General features: G+C 39.8%; 1 protein-coding gene across 5 annotated transcripts; it reads left to right on the forward strand.

The window, feature by feature from the left end:
- Positions 1-6,236: 6,236 nt before the first annotated feature.
- On the forward strand, positions 6,237-17,018 carry etaa1.S (ETAA1, ATR kinase activator S homeolog). Of its 5 annotated transcripts, none has more exons than XM_041564178.1 (7): positions 6,241-6,476; positions 8,018-8,234; positions 8,945-9,088; positions 11,733-11,812; positions 12,515-12,615; positions 13,377-15,283; positions 16,511-17,018. In XM_041564178.1, exons 5-7 carry the CDS (start codon positions 12,548-12,550, stop codon positions 16,633-16,635), a joined length of 2,100 nt encoding a protein of 699 aa, XP_041420112.1. In that variant the 5' UTR covers positions 6,241-6,476; positions 8,018-8,234; positions 8,945-9,088; positions 11,733-11,812; positions 12,515-12,547; the 3' UTR covers positions 16,636-17,018. The 5 variants fall into 5 exon arrangements, with proteins under 5 accessions (XP_018120332.1, XP_018120330.1, XP_018120331.1 ...); XM_041564179.1 differs by having other exon boundaries at positions 8,948-9,088; XM_018264841.2 differs by lacking the exon at positions 8,018-8,234 and having other exon boundaries at positions 6,239-6,476.
- The last annotated feature ends 2,241 nt before the right edge of the window (positions 17,019-19,259 follow it).

Raw genomic sequence — 19,259 nt, forward strand, 5'->3', positions numbered from 1 at the left:
TTCAACAAGTAAATACATGATCATAGCTGTCTGTTGCAAGACTGCATATTTTATGAATAGCTCACAAAATTCCGGTCCAGGTTTTTCTCCCATAAAATTGGGACAAACAGCGTTTACTTCAAATAGACAACCTGAATAGAATATTATCTTGAGCCAACATTTGTAAAACTGACACATGAAACAAAAAATACATGAAACATATGTTACTGAACAGCATAAATCTAAATCTAAAATCTAAAGGTTTCCTGTGCTTTACAATAAAAGTGATTTTGAAACATGCATGCAGCCAGCTGTGGGGTGGAATGGCCGACATATGTTCTTACAGGAAGGCTGTTATTGTCCATGTAAATATGAATCAACCCCAAAGAGTTGTCCATCCTTTTCATGAGCTATCCTCCCATATGACTCTCTAGTTTAAATGCTTTGCAGGATATAAGACAGCTGTTACAGTGAAAAACATTTTTGCACAGCGAGGGGGACAGCAGAATACAAGCAAAAAGGCTTTGTCATTTTTCTTTCTAACCTAATAATACATACTAGACTTTGTAGGAACACTGAGTTCATGTTTGACAAAATTAAATTGTAAGGGGGCTCCAATGTAAGAATCAGAATTTGAAATGATCATAATTTGAAATTCAATTGTCCGTACCAGGGTTTTTTAAAAATCATATGGAGCTGATATGGAATCCAGCATTGCTAAATCACTTCCGATTTAGCCTTATTTCATGACTTCCATGACTTATTCAATGACTTCAATACCTTCTCCTTAAAGGGATACTGTCATCGGAAAACATGTTTTTTTACAAAACACATCAGTTAATAGTGCTGCTCCAGCAGAATTCTGCACTGAATCCATTTCTCAAAAGAGCAAACAGATTTTTTTATATTCAATTTTGAAATCTGACATAGGGCTAGACATTTTGTCAATTTCCCAGCTGCCCCTGGTCATGTGACGTGTGCCTGCACTTTAGGAGAGAAATGCTTTCTGGCAGGCTGCTGTTTTTCCTTCTCAATGTAACTGAATGTGTCTCAGTCGGACATGGGTTTCTACTATTGAGTGCTGTTCTTAGATCTACCAGGCAGCTGTTATCTTGTGTTAGGGAGCTGCTATCTGGTTACCTTCCCATTGTTCTGTTGTTAGGCTGCTGGGGGGGAAAAGGGAGAGGGGTGATATCACTCCAACTTGCAGTACAGCAGTAAAGAGTGATTGAAGTTTATCAGAGCACAAGTCACATGACTTGGGGCAGCTGGGAAATTGACAATATGTCCATAAAAAGGATCAATAAGAGGCCATAACTTCAGACTAGATGAAATTAACTTTCGTTTAAAGCAGTGTAGATGGTTCTTCACAGTCAGGTCAGTGAGGTTGTGGAATGCACTTCCGGATAATGTCGTGATGGCTGATTCTGATAATGCTTTTAAGAGGAGTTTGGATGATTTCTTAGACAAGCATATCTTAGGCTATTGAAGATCTATAAATAGGGGCACATTTACTTAGCTCGAGTGAAGGAATAGAAGAAAAAATACTTTGAATTTCGAAAGTTTTTTAAGGCTACTTTGACCATCGAATGGGCTACTTCGACCTTCGAATCGAAAGATTCGAACTAAAAATCGTTCGACTATTCGACCATTCGATAGTCGAAGTACTGTCTCTTTTAAAAAAAACTTCGACCCCCTAGTTCGCCACCTAAAACCTACCGAGGCCAATGTTAGCCTATGGGGAAGGTCCCCATAGGCTTTCTAAGCTTTTTTTTTTTGATAGAAGGAATTTCGTTCGATCGATGGATTAAAATCCTTAGAAACGTTCGATTCGAAGGATTTAATCATTCGATCGAACGATTATTCCTTAGATCGAACGAATATCGATAAATCCTTCTACTTCGATATTCAAAGGATTTAACTTCGACAGTCGAATATCGAGGGTTATTCGACCCTAAGTAAATGTGCCCCTTAGTATAGTTATTAGTATATATAGTTTATGTAAGTGTATGTGGGGGTCAGTGTGAGTTTGTGTATCTACAGTATGTGAGTTGGGTTTCATTTGGAGAAGTTGAGCTTGATGGAACTTTGGTCTTTTTCAACCCAACTTAACTATCCTGTAATTATCATTTAAAAAGCACAGGACACAAATAATCAGTTTTGCTTACAATTTGCTATTTAAAGTCTTTATTGGCACCCATTCTACTTTATTAAGAAGCAAAATACATATATAATAGGTTTAATGTAAAAGATACCGCGCACTGTTTATCTAGATAAAACCTAGCAAATAGCAATTTAGTAACTGCTTTATCAGATGCTGGAGCAGCTGAAACCCCTGTATTTTGGCAAGAAAACTAAGTTTAGTCAATGAAGAAATGTAATTTTCTTCAACAAAATAATACAGCCAGACACATTCACCTTCAATGAGATCTTCTGGCATGCTAAATTGCTAATCTTTGTTTTGAAAAACACACTTAGGTTTGCTTTCTGGCAAACAGTTACCAGACGTGAAAATGCCAAGCTGGGGGGGTCGGAAGCGAAAAGGGAAATAAAAAGTCAAAGAAGAAAAGGAGACTGTTCTATAATAAGGTTACCAGATGGTTTACAGCCATCAAAGACAGCTGAGCTTGTTCTGGTTCATTAACTTCTATCCTACTGAATTTTGAAAGTTAATGTCCTCCTTGTCTTAGGCAGATGAAGAATGAAAGCTTAACAGCATAAAGTCAAAGCTACTACAGTTCACGAGTGGTGCCACCAGATAATGACATGCCCTGGTACATAAGATATTCAAACATACAAGAAGAATGGTACATTGGTAGGAAGCCATCCAGCAGGTTTACAGTTTTCAGTTCCACGGTCCAATATACTGTAGGCAGTAGCATTAGACTTCAGCAGCAGCTACATTTTTTTTATGCAAAAGGCGTCAGATGTTAAAATGAGTTGGTTTGTGTATAAAGCCAAACATGAATGAAACACCAGGCTTTACATCTGAATCCAAGCTTACTTTTTCGGCACTTCACTGTTTTGAAAATCAACCATTTCATAGCACTAACTCGGTGTTCACTGTACAGGGTTTACAAGGAAAGGCTGATTCGCTGTAAGGGTGGCAAAACTTTGAAATAAATCGTATCCTGTAGCAGCCCTCCAGTAATAGGGACCTAAATAGCAAAATTTAAATTAAAATGCCCATTGAAACAGACCCTAATATATGTGTGGACTTTAATATCAGTTTAGTTATAGTTTTCGTTTATAAAAACATAATATCACTATTACTAATTCCTTCCAAGGAGAACACATATGACGTTTCTGAAATCTGGCATGTTGCCTATCACTATTCCATGACCTAGGGTTATTGAAATCGGGTGCTTAAAGGGGAAGGAAACCTAGTCGGCGCAGACCCCCCACCCCCTCCCGTTTGTTGCCCACCCTCCCTCCTCCCCCCTGGCCTACCCGTCCCGCAGGGCAAATGCCCCTAACTTGTTACTTGCCCTTCTGCGCAGGTCCAGTCCAGGGAGTTCACCGACATCTTCTTCCACGCGGTCTTCTTCCTGCTGTGAACAGCGTTTTGGCGCATGCGCAGTAGGATCATTTCGCCGGTACGGATCTACTGCGCATGCGTCAAAAGTCATGCGCAGTAGATCGTAATGGCAAAATGCTCCTACTGCGCATGCGCCGTTCACAGCAGGAAGAAGATCGCGTGGAAGAAGATGTCGTCGGTGAACTCCCTGGACCTGCGCAGAAGGGTAAGTAACAAGTTAGGGGCATTTGCACAGCGGGACGGGTAGGCCAGGGGGGAGGAGGGAGGGTGGGCAACAAACGGGAGGGAGGGGGGGTTTGCGCCGACTAGGTTTCCTTCCCCTTTAAAGCGGAAGGAAACCTAGTTGGCGCAAAAACCCTCCCCCCCTCCCGTGTGTTGCCCACCCTCCCTCCTCCCCCCTGGCTTCCCTTCCCGCTGGGCAAATGCCCCTAACTTGTTACTTACCCTTCTGCGCAGGTCCAGGGAGTTCACAGACGACATCTTCTTCCACGCGATCTTCTTCCTGCTGTGAACGGCGCATGCGCAGTAGGAGCATTTCGCCAGTACGGAGCTACTGCGCATGCGCCAAAAGTCACAAAGTTTTCCGAAATCTTCCTTTCCCTAGACGAACTCCATGTCAGTACGTAACGAGCAGGGAGGAGGGGCTATCCGTTACGTACTGACATGGAGTTCGTCTAGGAAAGGAAGATTTCGGTAAGTATGAAATAATCTTCCTTTTTAATGCGTGCAATTCACAGTGACCAGGTGAAGGCAGAACTTACAAGGCATTCAATTCCCTGACTGCTTCCATGTCAAATAACAATCAATCTGTATATAGGGAAGAAGCCGACAAACTTGTATTGGCTCAAACCTTTATCACATTGTATTGCAGAAGTTGTAGCACAAGCTTTCGGTGACCAACCCCTTCCATAGGTGCAGTATTTGACCTGAAGAAGGATTGGTCCATGAAAGCTTGTGCTACAACTTCTGCAATAAAATATGACAAAGGCTTAAGCTGATGCCACCAAATTCACTGCAAAACATAATGTACTGAATAACTAGCGTGTTTGTCAAGTTTGTAGGCTTCTTCCATATATACAGATTGATATCGATCAGGAAGACCCTTCGGAAGCCCCCATACACGGGCAGATAAACTGTCAAATTGGTCTAAATGACTGATATCAACAGCTTTATCTGCTCGTGTATGGCCACCTTTACCCTTTAAACAAAACAGGGATTGTTTGTCCATATATTACAATATATTTAAGCTGAACAACTACGTCACAGTCATCCCATATCTGGCCAGTCCTACGCTTAATTTTCATCTGATTCATTAAGAATTCAATTGCTTCATTATACATTTTACACAGGGACTAAGTTTTACCTGCAACTTACTCGCTGCTTTCAAAGTAAAACTCCCAAACTTGGCTGCCCTTTTATTAGACACCAGTGGGATCACCTGACTATAGCTGGGAATGGTGGGAGCTACAACATGGAGCTGGTCACTGCTCCTGTATAACTATAACAAACAAGGGAAACTTGTGCTCCATTGGGCGGGGGTGCAATGAGGCTGAGACCACAAAATACATATAGACAATATGGGGCAGATTTATCAAGGGTCGAATTTCGAGGTGTAAAATACTTCGAAATTCGACCAATACTTTGATTTGAATATCGAAGTCGAAGTATTTTTCACCGAATTTGGCCATCGAATGATCAAAGTAAAATCAAACGATTTTAGTGTACGATCGAACGATTTTATTCCGATGTGTGAAGACTCAGAAAATGGTTGTAGAAGGTCCCCATAGGCTAACATAGCACTTCGGCCGGTTTAATTTGGCGAACTATTGAAGTCGAAGTTTTTTTATAGAGACAGTACTTTGATTATCAAATATTCGAATATCCAAACTATTTTACTATTTTATTCAAAGTCGTAGTATCCTATTCGATGGTCGAAGTATCCAAAAAAATACTTTGAATTTCGATTTTTTTTTTTTTTTTCTTCGAAAATTCCCTCTAATTCACTTCGAAACTTGATAAATATGCCCCTAAGGGTAAGGGCACACGCTAAGAGATTTAGTCGCCCAGCAACAAACTGCCTCTTCTTCGGGCGACTAATCTCCCCGAAAAGACTCAACAAAAGCATTCAGAGTGCCATCCCGCTGGCGAATTCGATCTTAGCCGGCGGGAAGGTGATTCAGGGAGATTAGTCTCAGGGAATTTATCTCCAGGCGAATAAATCTCCCGAATCTTAGCCTGTGTCTGTGCCCTAAGCAGAGACTGAAAATAAATGGTACTTTTTCTTAAATCTTGCTGGTGCAGTTTATTCTAATCACAAAGAAAACAATGAGGTAGAAACACAGAAAGATACGAGATGACTCATTTGTAGCTACTGAGTTCTACCCAACGCCCACCCAAATAATTGCCGCCACTGCCCAACCAGGCGTTCTAGAGAGAAAACAATGAATTATTTAGCAGTGGCCAAATACTATGAGCGGTCACATGGCAACAACCAGCCCAAAATGGGCCTCATTTCTCAACACTGGGCAGTTACCTACAGCAACCAATCAGTGATTAGCTTTCTGAAGCCAGCTGAAAGTAGAAGAATGAATGCAGCAATCTGATTGGTTGCCATGGGTTACTGCTCATAAACACATTTGCTCAGTGTTGATAAATGATTCCCACCAAATCCCTGCCTCCCGCCTGCCAATTGCCATGCTCTGTACACTACGGGCAACAACACCTTATTTTTGGGCAAAACAAAAGCACCAGACTTCTACGCTCCACAAAACGTCTACGTGCTACGTCACTGCGTTAATAACTATGTTTTCGTGACGCCACCTTCTCGCGAGATGAGACTTGCGACGTCGGGATTCGCTGCCCGGCTAAAAAAAAGCCTGACGTTAACGGGATAGCGGGATGTTTAAGCAGCGGCCCGGGACTGCGGGCTGTGTGATTAAAGCGGCGAGTCTGCCGGGCGGTATGTATTTCTCTGATGACGATTCTTGTAAAAAGGCGGTAAAACGTCACTTCCGGTAGAGAATGTAAATACTGTGCAGGCGCAGCGCGTCGAGTCTCACTTAATCCTTATTGTCCGTGCGGCTCCTTTATTTGTTCCTTAAACAAAATGGATTGTTTATTATAAAGGAGATCAGTCTCTGAGCTTTACTCGCTGTCCTTGAGGTAATTCAGCTCTTTGCTTTGAGTTTCACAGGCCAGAGACCTACAGTTGCCTCATTCAATAGACTGTTCCCTGTGTGAGACTTCTGTGTCCTCTAATTATCCCACAACTTGTGTCCGCTCTATCAGTCAGACACAGGCCTCAATACACAGGCCTCAATACACAGGCCTCAATACACAGGCCTCAATACACTGGACTCAATACACAGGCCTCAATACACAGGCCTCAATACACAGGCCTCAATACACTGGACTCAATACACAGGCCTCAATACACTGGACTCAATACACAGGCCTCAATGGGGAACTCGTTCACTTGGCCTGTGGTGGACAAGTAAAGACAGGACTGGTGTGTCACGTGTTTTTATTATTTAATCAGGCGCAAGAGCAAAGCCAGGCCTGGAATAGACTCGTGTCCTGATCTGACTTATAAGGGACTCCCTTTTGTGCCTCTTTCTGCTTTTGTACTTCTTACCCAAGTCTTAAAGGAATTGTTTGGTGTAAAAACAAAAACTGGGTAAATAAACAGACTGTGCAAAATAAACAATGTATCTAATATAGTTAGTTAGGCAAAAATGTAATGTATAAAGGCTGGAGTGAGTGGATGTGTAACATAATAGCCAGAACACTACTTCCTGCTTTTCAGCTCTCTAACTCTGAGTTAGTCAGTGACTATAAGGGGGGCCACATGGGACATAACTGTTCAGTGAGTTTGTAATTGATCCTCAGCATTCAGTTCAGATCCAAAAGCAACAGATGTCCCATGTGGCCCCCCCATCAAGTCTCTGATTGGTTACTGCCTGGTAACCAATCAGTGGAAAGCAAGAGAGCTGAAAAGCAGGAAGTAGTGTTCTGGCTATTATGTTACACATCCACTCACTCCAGCCTTTATACATTACATTTTTGCCTAACTAACTATATTAGATACATTGTTTATTTTGCACAGTCTATTTACCCAGTTATTAGTTTTACACTGAACTGTTCCTTTAAAGCGATACCAACACGTAGGAATGTGTCAATATAAAATAGGTGCTACACCCATCCCCTCAAAACTGCCCCAGCCCGCGAAGCTTTTTCCGGCTGCCCCGCGTAGCTTTTCCGGCTGCCCCGGTCAAAACTTGCCTGTCCAGTTTTGCAAATTTGGAAAACTGAGCAGGTTTTCCTAGGATTGACGTAGCAATCAATCATTTTATAGGAACATGTCTGTATCGCTTTAAAGGAAAACCAAACCCTTTATATTAAAATCCCCTATCCTACATAGACCCCCCCTCCCTGCTCCCCCCAAGCATAGGTGTTACCCCCGCTAATTCCCCCTAACTCTTTAATAACCCCTTGTTGCAGATTCAGCGCATTGGACTTCACCGGCGCCATCTTCTTCTCTTCGGAAATCTTTGTGAAGTAAGCGCCGTATCGGCGCATGTGCAGTTGGAACAGTCTGCTGGTTTTTCAACAACTGTGCATGCACTGAAAGTCACGGAAATAGCCGAAGCGTCACAAGAAGACCCGAAGAGAAGAATATGGCGCCCGTAAATTCCAATGCCCTGATCTGCAACGAGGGGTAAGTAAACAGTAAGGGGCATTTACAGAGGGTAACGTCTAGGCTGGGGAAGCAGGGAGGGAGGGGTCTATGTAGGGTAGGGGATTTTAATATAAAGGGGCTTGTTCTCCTTTAAATCTTTGCTTTCTGTTTAAGAGTATAGAGACCTACAGTTGCCCTATAGCATATGTTGCTGCCTGTGTTAAGAATCTCTGTATCCTGCTGCCTAATTATCCCCTATCTGTCTCCTAACATATATGTCACTTTAATGCACTAGTTAGGGAGCAATGACTGATGCAGGCGCAATGGGAAACTCTACTTGACTTGGCCTGTGCTATGGTGTGCAAGTAAACACAGGGCCTGGCGGCTGTAAGGACACTGAGCTTGGCAAGTCATGTGGTTTTATTTTTTAATCTGGTTTGAGAGCACAGCCAGATGGGGAAAAGAAGTACGTGTTAACCTGAGTCCTAAGAGGCGCCCTTTTGCACTTCCCCAAGTCAAAGTCACCCCCTTATTGTCAAATTACAGTAACTTTTACTTAGTAGTCTCACCTTGCCAATTTTAAGGGTACTACAAGGCACACGCTATATTTGCACAGGTATAGGATCCATTATCTGGAAATTCCATTATACAGAAAACTCAGAATTACAGGAAGGCCACATCCCATAGACGTAGAGTCCCATAAAGTGTATCGCTCAGTAGTAAATTGAGTTTCTCTTCAACTGTTTCAGTAGAATCCTCTTCATACAAGAAGACTCCAAAGAGGTTGTCTAGAAGCAAACGCAAGTCTCCAGCCTTAAATTCTCCTTCCAATGATGTTGACCAACAAAATGAAATATTTTGGGATCCGCATTCGCCAACCACATTTAAAATTGGTAATGCTTGCTTTTGTGTGCATTTGTTTTTTTTTTTGTTTTTTTTTAACCATTATGGAGTTTTCTCAGACTGATATTGTTCTACACTTATGACTTTTCAAGGTATAAGAGCCTATGGGCCTGTTTGATGGATATTCTGTGAGGTAGCCATATAAGAGCCTGCCAATATAGGAGCCTGCCAATATAGGAGCCTGCCATATTACCCTGTTTTGCACACGGTCTGAGCAGACCTGCAATTTATTCATAAGAGTCAGACATTATAGTAAATTCGGTCAAACTTTATTCAACTGTATCCTGCTGTTTTTCTCTGCTACAAGGAGCACAGTTGCTAGTTCAAAGATTGCTATTTTCCAGCTTTCCAAAGGGGGTCACTGACCCCATCTGAACAACAAATGCTCTGTAAATCTACAAATGTATTGTTATTGCTACTTTTTATTACTCGTCTTTCTATTCAGACCTCTCTTTTTTTATATTCCAGTCTCTTATTCAAATCAGTGCATGGTTGCTAGGGGAATTCGGACCCTATTTGAAATTGCAAACTGGAAGAGATGCTGAATAAAAAGTTAAATAACTAAAAAATATGAAATGTTAAAAAATGAAAACCAATTGCAAATTGTCTCAGAATATCCATCTCTACATCATACTAAAACTTAATTTAAAGGTGAACAACCCCTTTTATATAAGGGTGCCTGCTTCACACCTTTGGGGAAACCACACCAAGGTTCAAACAGTATTAGTGTTAGTGAAATAAATGTATCTTTGTTGGATTTCAAGGAAAAGCCTCCACCAAATGGCCAAATTGCCTACTTACAAAGCAATAATTTGGTGTGGGCATGTATTATAGATCCTCACATAAGTCTCCCACCAGCTCAACCCTTGTCTTCTGACTCCAACATGGAAATGAAAATCCAAAATAGTATAATACGATTTTATTTAAAATATTTCTCATTTGCTCTCACATTATGTTCTTTTGGTTAGTCGCATATAGTCCAAAATTGGGCGCTGTGTTGCTCCAGGGGGTGGTCCTGCCGGCTCTTTCTGGGTCCACCTTGTGTCTTTATGTGACTTCTCCCTCGCTTAACACGTTTCGCTGGGCTTCCAGCTTTCTTCAAAGGCATGAGGACAGTATAACTGAATCTTGCCTGTTGTATTTACTGTATAAAACCTGGTTTAGGTATAGTTATGGAAGACTGTGTACATTGTAGTGCTCATATATGAATGGAAGTTCAATGCTTTAGGCATAAAAATGCAAGTGGAACTGTCTCCCACAAAAATATTATGCAACGAAATTTCCATGCAAATGCAAATAAGGGTACAAATTTGTGTGATGTATGTGTGTAAATTGCATCATTAGTATGCAATGCTATAAACTCTGTTATTGTTATTCAATACATTTGCATGTGTAAGCACTAGGGATGCACCAAATCCACTATTTTGGATTCGGCCGAACCCCAGAATCCTTCGTGAAAGATTCGGCCGAATATCGGACCAGGTGGAATCGGGTGGAAAGGCAAAAACTGTTTTTACTTCCTTGTTTTGTGACAAAAAGTCATGCGATTTCCATCCCCACCCCTAATATGCATATGCAAATTAGGAGTCGGTTCGGCCGAGCTAAAAGATTCAGCCGAATCCTGCTGAAAAAAGCCGAATCCCGAACCAAATCCTGGATTCGGTGCATCCTTTGTAAGCACATACGCAAAAGAGGCCCTTGAAGTTACAATTACTTTAAGCAGGTGTTAATTTTAGGGTTCCCTTGCATATATGTGCCCTGTACATTACACCTTGCACTTTATTCCGAGAAACTCAATTAACTGGTGTTTAGGTGTAAGGTGCATATATAGAGCAGTGTGTATTTACACAAGCACTATTGGAGTTTAAAGGGATACTGTCATGGGAAAATGTTTTATTTTATTTTTAAATGCATCAGTTAATAGTGTTGCTCCAGCAGACTTCTGCACTGAAATCCGTTTTTCAAAAGAGCAAACAGATTTTTTTTTGAAATCTGACATATTGTCAGTTTCCCAGGTGCCCCCAGTCATGTGACTTGTGCTCTGATAAACTTTAGTCACTCTTTACTGCTGTACTGCAAGTTGGAATGATTTCACCCCCTCCCTTTCCCCCCAGCAGCCTAACAACAAAACAATGGGAAGGTAACCAGAAAACAGCTCCCTAACACAAGATAACAGCTGCCTGGTAGATCTAAGAACAGCACTCAATAGTAAAATCCAGGTCCCACTGAGACGCATTCAGTTACATTGAGTTGGAGAAACAACAGCCTGTCAGAAAGCAGTTCCATCCTAAAGTGCTGGCTCTTTCTGAAAGCACATGACCAGGCAAAATGACCTGAGATGCACCTACACACCAATATTACAACTAAAAAAACACTTTTTCAGAAATGAAATGTTATATTGTAGAGTGATTTATTTGTAGTGTAAACAGTGTCATTTAGAAATTTAAACCACCATAAAAATCATGACAGAATCCCTTTCACTTTCCTTGGTTCATAAATGAGCCCTTCTATCCGAACGTGAAAAGGCATGTCTGTTTTTATAAAGCAGAACTAAAAATAATGCTAAATTGCTTTCTCTTACATATTAATTTCTCCTCTGTACCTGCATTTACTGTGAATTTTGTTATGGTCTAGAAAATGGAAGAAGAAAAAGACAGACTGCAAACAAATGTACTGTTGAAATTTCTGATATTGTTAACAGAATTGCTCCAAAGGTAATGTGCTTTATTTTAATGTTTTAATGGACTTTGTATAGTTTGGTATAGCTAAAAACCTACATGATTGATTTGTTAGACATTCCCTTGGTGAAAATTGGATTTGGCAAATTCTCGAATTCCAAGCAAATTAGAGTTTACAGAAATCATGCTGTTTGTTGAAGTGGGAAAAGTCTACACTATACAGTTTTGGGCACCATAATAGTATAGTTGTGATAATCTCTTATGCAAATGTAGTTATAGGCAGGCCCTGTGAGATTCTCAATGTACCCGAGTATACAGCGATACTACAATAGGAGTAAGACTGTCATACACTTTCAGACTGCATCCGTATGCTTGTTGGCCACATCTATTTCCAATATATTGCTATCATATGTATCTTTGTTTCTCCACGAATGCAGTGTAGTTCCTACGTAAGGAGATCCGTTCCTATATATGCACAGGTTAAAAATATACTAGGTATACAATTGCCCAAATTGCTCAACTTATTGGCTCCACTTAATACTATGATAGACTATGGTCCCTCATATCCATTCCATAGCTGAAATTCGTTTATTTTTGTGTGTGTCTTCACAAAGAATGTGGCTTACATTTTTTTAGTCTAATAATTTAACTTTGTATTAATTACTTTTACTTTTTTAAATATATCTCTCATCTATTATTAGGGTAATATTTTTTTTTCTTCTTACTTTTGGGCTGCAGAATGAAAAGCCAGCAGATGCTACTTATCTTCAAATGTGGATTGGGGATGATGCTATTCCATCAACACCTGTAGTTGCAAGATCAAGGACAAAAGTTAGTTTGTAAGTACAATTTCACTGCCTTGTGAAAGAAAACGTTTGAGTCTCAATAAGGAAGCTTCTAAAGTAAATTTCTCAGTCTTTTCCACATTTCCATAAGGCAATTCATGGGGCAATGACATATGGATGTTTTAAGGTGGCCATACACAGGCAGACTAAAGCTGGCCATATCGGTCCTTTAGACCCTTGTGTGGTCTGACGGGACCTCCGATCGATATCAAGCCACAAATCGGGCTGATATTGATCGGACAGGTTTGTTTTTTTCTGTGATCGAGGACCGAATCGGCTAGTTGATGCAATCCTACGAGCCATCTGAGCACATTCTCTTAGTTGTAATCCGATCCTTCGTCCCTGGGGCCAAACACTCTTGATTAACCTGATTTCGGGCCTGCAGTTAGTGGACACATCAAGGAAAGATCCGCACGTTTGGTGACCTTACCATATCATGTATGGCCATTATTTCCCTCTCGGTATCTGTTTTTCTCTTCTGACAATTTAAATCCGACTCCTACATGTGGACAGACAGATGCTGAGGGGGATACTGAAGAGTAACTGGGTTTCTTCTGAAACATTACTGATTTTTTTTAACTGATTACATTTAGAAAGTTTCTTATTTTACTAAGATGAAGCTTATATTAAATTATCCTTTTCAAGGTCAATCCCTTTAAAAGATTTAATGCTGGCATTTGGTGTCAGAATAATAACAAGTTTCTCTTCATACTCCCTGCTCATTAAAGTTTTTTTATTATGGCTGTTTCTTTTAGAAGACCTAGAAGCTTTCATACGGAAGAACTCCTGAAGTTGGCCAGAGAATTTGACAGAAACTTGGTAGAAGCAATCCAGTCTCAAGAACAACATCATCTGACTTCTGCAGATGACAAAACTGTACGTTTAGGTGCTGCTCAAATCTATGAAACTGATACATTTCTAGAAGATATCACTGAAGAAGATGTAGAACTTGCTCTGAAATCTGTAAGTCAGAGTTCACGAGTAAGCACATCATCACATGGCCAGAAATCTGTGGATCAAGAGGCAGAAGCTGCCCTCAATGCACTTTTCGACTGTTCCACACAAAAAGTCAGTGGCCGATTAAGCCAGACTTTATCAGATATCTCCCTAGGTAGCACATATGGGCTTCCTGTAGGTGTAAAAGATAACACTGGTGAAATTTCATTGCATGCAACAGTTGATAGCGACAAAGATCAAACACATACAGTTTCAAAGCAAATTATATCACTTAATGAATCGCATTCAAAACTGATACATACCTCTAAAAGGATTGGATCTGTTATGGCTAAAGAGAAATCTAGACAGACTGAATCAAATGGTGTGTCTGACCCAGCTGCTTCAAAATCGGATAGTCGAGATTGCTTTGAAGATGACTGGGACCATGACTTTTTTGACGATGATTCTTTTATTATGGAAATTACTCAAAATCCAAATTTGATTGCTACTCCTAAGTCTGAACAGACCAATAGCAAATCGGACAAAAGTGGTTTTCATTCTGTTGGGTCTAAAACATCTGAAAACTTTAAAGACAATGATAAAAATGTGGTTTCTAAAAAATCAAATACTTATGTGTCACGGACATCAAATGTGCAAGTTGATTCACATTCTGTTGACAAAAGTGACATTAATATCTTGGTGCCTTCAACAAGTTATGTTTCCCAGTTGCCTTTAAACTCTCAAACGATTCATTCAATGCAGAGTAATCACTCACTTGTTCGTGACAGTGATTCCTTTACGCGTGGATTATCTAAAAACCTCAGCACAAATTCAGAAATGTTAGCTTTACATAATGTGCCAATGAAGCCTTCCCCCTGTCATGTTCCACGGAAACAGAACCATGCGCCTATTCCGGAAAAGGCTTCAGTCCAACTTGATGAATGGGATGACCCCAAATTTTCTGATGACGTTCTGGATATGTTTTGTGAATCTGATAGCCTTTTGGAAGCAAACGAAGAGGATGATGACTTACTATATCAAGTATGTGATGATGTAGAAAGGTTAACTCAGGCGAAAATAACAAATGAAGCAGTTAATAAAACAGAAAATAGAGACGTAATCCGCTTAAGCTGTGCAAAAACTGTTACAAGAATAACCAAAGCAGCACAGGCAAGCCAGCACTTTGGGCAAAACAAAAATGGGAGCCAAATTTTCCAATCCTTTTCAAGAAATACATTTAGTGAAAACGCAACTCAATATAATAGCTCCACAAACTGTTCCCTACAGAAAATAGCAGCTCCTTCTGCTGTCACAGGACTTGGCACATGTGGAAGTGCCACCACTAATGAAAATGGAGGATTGAGCAAGACTAACCTAGGCCCTGTAAAGTTCGACAGTTTTACTTCCATTCCTTCTGCCAGTGAATGTACGAAAATACTGCCTATTGGCACTCAGCCACAAAGTATGGGGAATCCACAGGTTTCTACAACTACCGCAAAAAGTTTAATGGCACCTTCAAAGTTCACATTTACTCGAACAAAATCATCTCAGATAGTGCCTTCACATACATATACTGGAGGGACAAGTGATTTTAAAAAGATGAATTCCCAAGACATGGTTGGAAACAAGAATCACAAAAATCCTTTGGTCCCAAAGAATGAATTACTCAATCATCCATTCAGTTTAAAAAGACAGCTCTCAGAATCTGTTTTGCAGTCTACCAAAGGTTTGTTATCTTTAAAAATACATATTTTATGATTTTTGATGTGTCTTTTAGCAGGGTTTACAACAGGCATTTTTGTAACTACAAGTCGCATGATCTACTACAGGGTGTAGTAAAGGTTTCAGTTCATAAAAACTGCAGGTAAATAAGAGCTAAATTATATGTTCCCTTTAATCTGTGTCATACAGTAAGGGGCCGATTCACCAAGGGTTGAATATCGAGGGTTAATTAACCCTCGATATTTGACTGGGAATTAAAATACTTCGAATATCGAAGTTGAAGGATTTTAGCGCACATCGAAATTCGAAGTTTTTTTTTACTTTGAATCCTTCACTCGAAGTTAGTGAATCGGCCCCTAAGTGAATTAGCAGAAGTGTTCCAAATGGCTGGCTACTTCAATCACATTATTCAGAAAGCTCCAAAATACTAAAATGCTATTTTTGGTAGAGTCCTTCTTAAGGAAGCAGTTGCTTTTATTTGAACAGATTTCCCTTTTCTCTGTAAATATAAAACAGTACATTTGATATAATTTGATCATATTTTCTTAAAAGAGAAAAAAAATTCAGAGGTATTGGCAAATTGTTAAACGCACTGGTGCTCTTTTTCTTAAAAAATGCACCAGCATGAGGTACTGTTTAATAGACATCACCCTCCATCTTAATTGAGAGTAACTTTTTCCAAGATTTCTGTTATGAAAATCCATCCTTCTGCAGTTGATGCGTAAGTCACTTTGAGCTGGTGTCGAATTCATGTGAATTTTTTTGTAATTCAAATATACTCACAATTCGACATTCGATCGAATGGTTACAACCCAAAAATTCTAATCGTATTTGATTTGTAGGAGTCTTTTTCTCTTAAAAAACCCTTGAATGTCAGGAAGGCTATTAACATCTCCAAATGGCTCAACGAACCTCTGCCATTGACTTGTACATGAACTTGGCAGGTAGAAAACATTCAAATTAGGACTGTTTCCATGGTTGAGCTGTGATCAATCTCACATTTGAATAGGGGGATTAAAATTTTAATACGTGAATTTTGACACTCAAAAATTTGAATTCTAATTTACTATTCAACCCTTGATTAATCTGTCCCTTTATTATACTTATTATACCGTAGCTCCATTATACACCACATGATTATTCATATGATTCTCTTTCCAGTCAGCAAATAAGTTTAATGCCATTGCTGTAAAAATATATATTTTTAACCTCTGACCTTTTTGTTCTTCAGTATTGATTTCAGAAGAAAGGAATACAAAGTGTTCAATGGAGGAAATTGAGAGAAAAAAACAAAAGGCGTTGGCCAGAAAGCAAATGAGAGGGCACGCATTATCCAGTGATACAGCACACCCATAGCTATGAGAGATCACTGGAATATGTGCTGGAGATGACATAGCTTTGCAGACCGGATCTTTGTTTATTGCAACTTCTCTGTGAGAAATAATGTGCCGAATCAAAAAGAAAAAATGTTTCTAACATTTGATTGTTTACAATGGTAAACACTTGTTTTTGTAATATTTGTATAAGTACAAATTCTTCCTGTATGCTCAGGAATGGCTCCACTGATACCTGTAATAGTATTCATCACGATTGTAGGAATCAAACCAGATTTTTTTCCTTAAAATTGAGTCTTAGAATCATTTATTTCTAAACTCTATGCTTGCTTAAATTTTTGTGTCATTTTGCGGAAAGATTCCTGTTTAATACATTGACAAAATAAACAGGTGTAATATATTTGACATGCTTTAATTATGCAGTTTATTGCAACGGTCTGTGTTTGTACCCAGTGAGTGATTTATATTGTCTCTACAAAATATGAAGAAGGGGAGAAATGATGCCAGCCATTGAGTTGAAGGACAAGGAAAGTCTAATAATAAATACATCTTCTGTCTTGTCATCCTTTGTTTAAAGATCGCTCTGCCTTAAGCCATTTGTCATGTCCACAGCATTGTTGAAGAAGAAACCTCAGAGTTCAAGAAAAGAAAGTCCCATCATGCAACGGTCCTGCATAAGACCAAGACTGGCGAGTCTGCGCACTTGCTAATGCATGAAGGCAGCGCATGCGCATTAAGTAAGCCTTGAGTGCGTTTTTTACTAGACCTACAACAACACAGGAGATTTTTGGATGTGATCGCTTCTGGGGGCACCATCTTTATTATGTCATGTACGGAAAATGTCGTCGCAGGAGAACTGAGCTGTTGCTTGAAAAAAGATCTTGGCGATCAGTTACATGCTGGGACACTACTACATGATGATGTAATAAGAAAAATACTTTTCTTTTCCTTCAACCCTTTGCCTGCCAAGCACGTACTGCCAGCCAAATGCTCAGGCTGCCAAGAACGTACCCCATATGTTCTTTAGCAGCCAAGCTATTCTCTCTGCGTCAGCGGCAGAGAGTGGGGAGGGAAGGCAGCCCCCTAGGCAAAGAGGCTAGGGGGCTGTCAAGTTGGATCTGTGACACGATTATTGCAGATCCAACTTCAAAGTAGCAGGCACATCAGATGTAGCGTCTGCTACTTCACTTTACTCCTCCCTGCAGAGCCGCCCACACACTTCCTGCTGCGCAACAACTCTGCATACACCATACACTCCTCCATCGATCCTCCTTCTCCAAAAACGGTAAATGCACATTTATACACTTACACACACATTTTAGTAAAGATTGGTATTTTTTATTTTAGCACACTTGCTCCCTTTTGTACACTTACTTACATATATTTACACACTCAGACAACTTTTAGAAGTGCACAAACACAAAAGTGTACATACACAAAAACTCGCAAAACAGTTTATTTTTTTTTTTTAATTATTCATTGTACAGTTATCTTTTTGATTTTTTTTGCCTAAAAACTTATTTTGGCAGAGTGGGCATGGGAAAGGGTAGAGTTCTGATGGCATATGAGGACAGCGTAAGAACATTGTTTTCATAGTAAATGGGGAGGTGTAGCAGGGGGTATGAGTGACAGCTGATGGAGAGCAGATCAGAAAGATACAGAATTGTAGCACACGAGCAGAATGAGGTTGGATAAGGGAAATGAGCAAGGAGGAGGTACGGTGCAGGTTGGAGGACTGCCATTCAAAATTTGAGTTCTTTTTCAACATGTGTTCAGTGCGTAGCACTTGTCACATAGCACTTATCTCGTATGCTTAGCGGGAAATTTAAGCCAGTCCATGTTTGATTCATGCGAGGTTTATGAGAAAAGACTATATACAAAAGGGATTTATGCTCTTTGAAACGGCTAGGTGCTGATCAAATATTACATTGCAGCATCATTTAGTTTTTATACGTACTTTGATTTATTGGCACGGTGGTTAATAAATATTGCCTTTTTATCTATATACATATTGATTCAAATATTTGATCATCACCTAGCTAGTTCAAAGAGCATAAGTCCCTTTTGTATATAGTCTTTTGTTTAATGTGGCTGTGGAGATACTCTGATACTCTTTTGGTAATTTCCGGTTTATAGATTATTAAATTATTGCTCAGTTTACAATTGAATTTTTATAATAAGATTCTCTGTGCACAGATAATCCCCCTGCATAATGTTCACCTGCTGACAAAACAGTCACAAAAAGGTAAAAATCAAATTATTTCCCTTGCACAGTCCAAACACTGCGTTGCTTTAATTTCCCGGTTTACCTACCCAGGCAAGTCAGAAAACCAGGTTTTGTAGGTTAGCTAATGATTCTATACATGTGCAAGTACAGTCAATGGGCAACCTAGAAATAAGTACACAAGCGTCCAATGATTTGCTCTTTGAGCCTGTCCAATTGTTTTCATTCCACTTGTCAACCTAATCAACCTGTCACTCTACAATTATATTCAGATAATCCTCTAATTTCTTGATCTGTTTGTTGCCAGCTGTACTAATATTGATGGCAGCACTACAGTACTCATCAAAAAAAAAATGTTATAAGCGATTATATCTTAGGCTTTCCACCATTGTCATGTCTGTTGTAAAAATGTACAGCATAAA

Source organism: Xenopus laevis, chromosome 5S (assembly GCF_017654675.1).
Source record: "Xenopus laevis strain J_2021 chromosome 5S, Xenopus_laevis_v10.1, whole genome shotgun sequence".
Lineage (NCBI taxonomy): Eukaryota > Metazoa > Chordata > Amphibia > Anura > Pipidae > Xenopus > Xenopus laevis.

Coding starts and splice junctions, on each gene's coding strand:
- etaa1.S (XM_018264841.2), top strand. CDS start 6,416: ATGTTTAAGCAGCGGCCCGGGACTGCGGGCTGTGTGATTAAAGCGGCG. Junction 6,477..8,944: donor AGCGGCGAGTCTGCCGGGCG/GTATGTATTTCT, acceptor CAACTGTTTCAG/TAGAATCCTCTTCATACAAG. Junction 12,616..13,376: donor TCAAGGACAAAAGTTAGTTT/GTAAGTACAATT, acceptor TGTTTCTTTTAG/AAGACCTAGAAGCTTTCATA.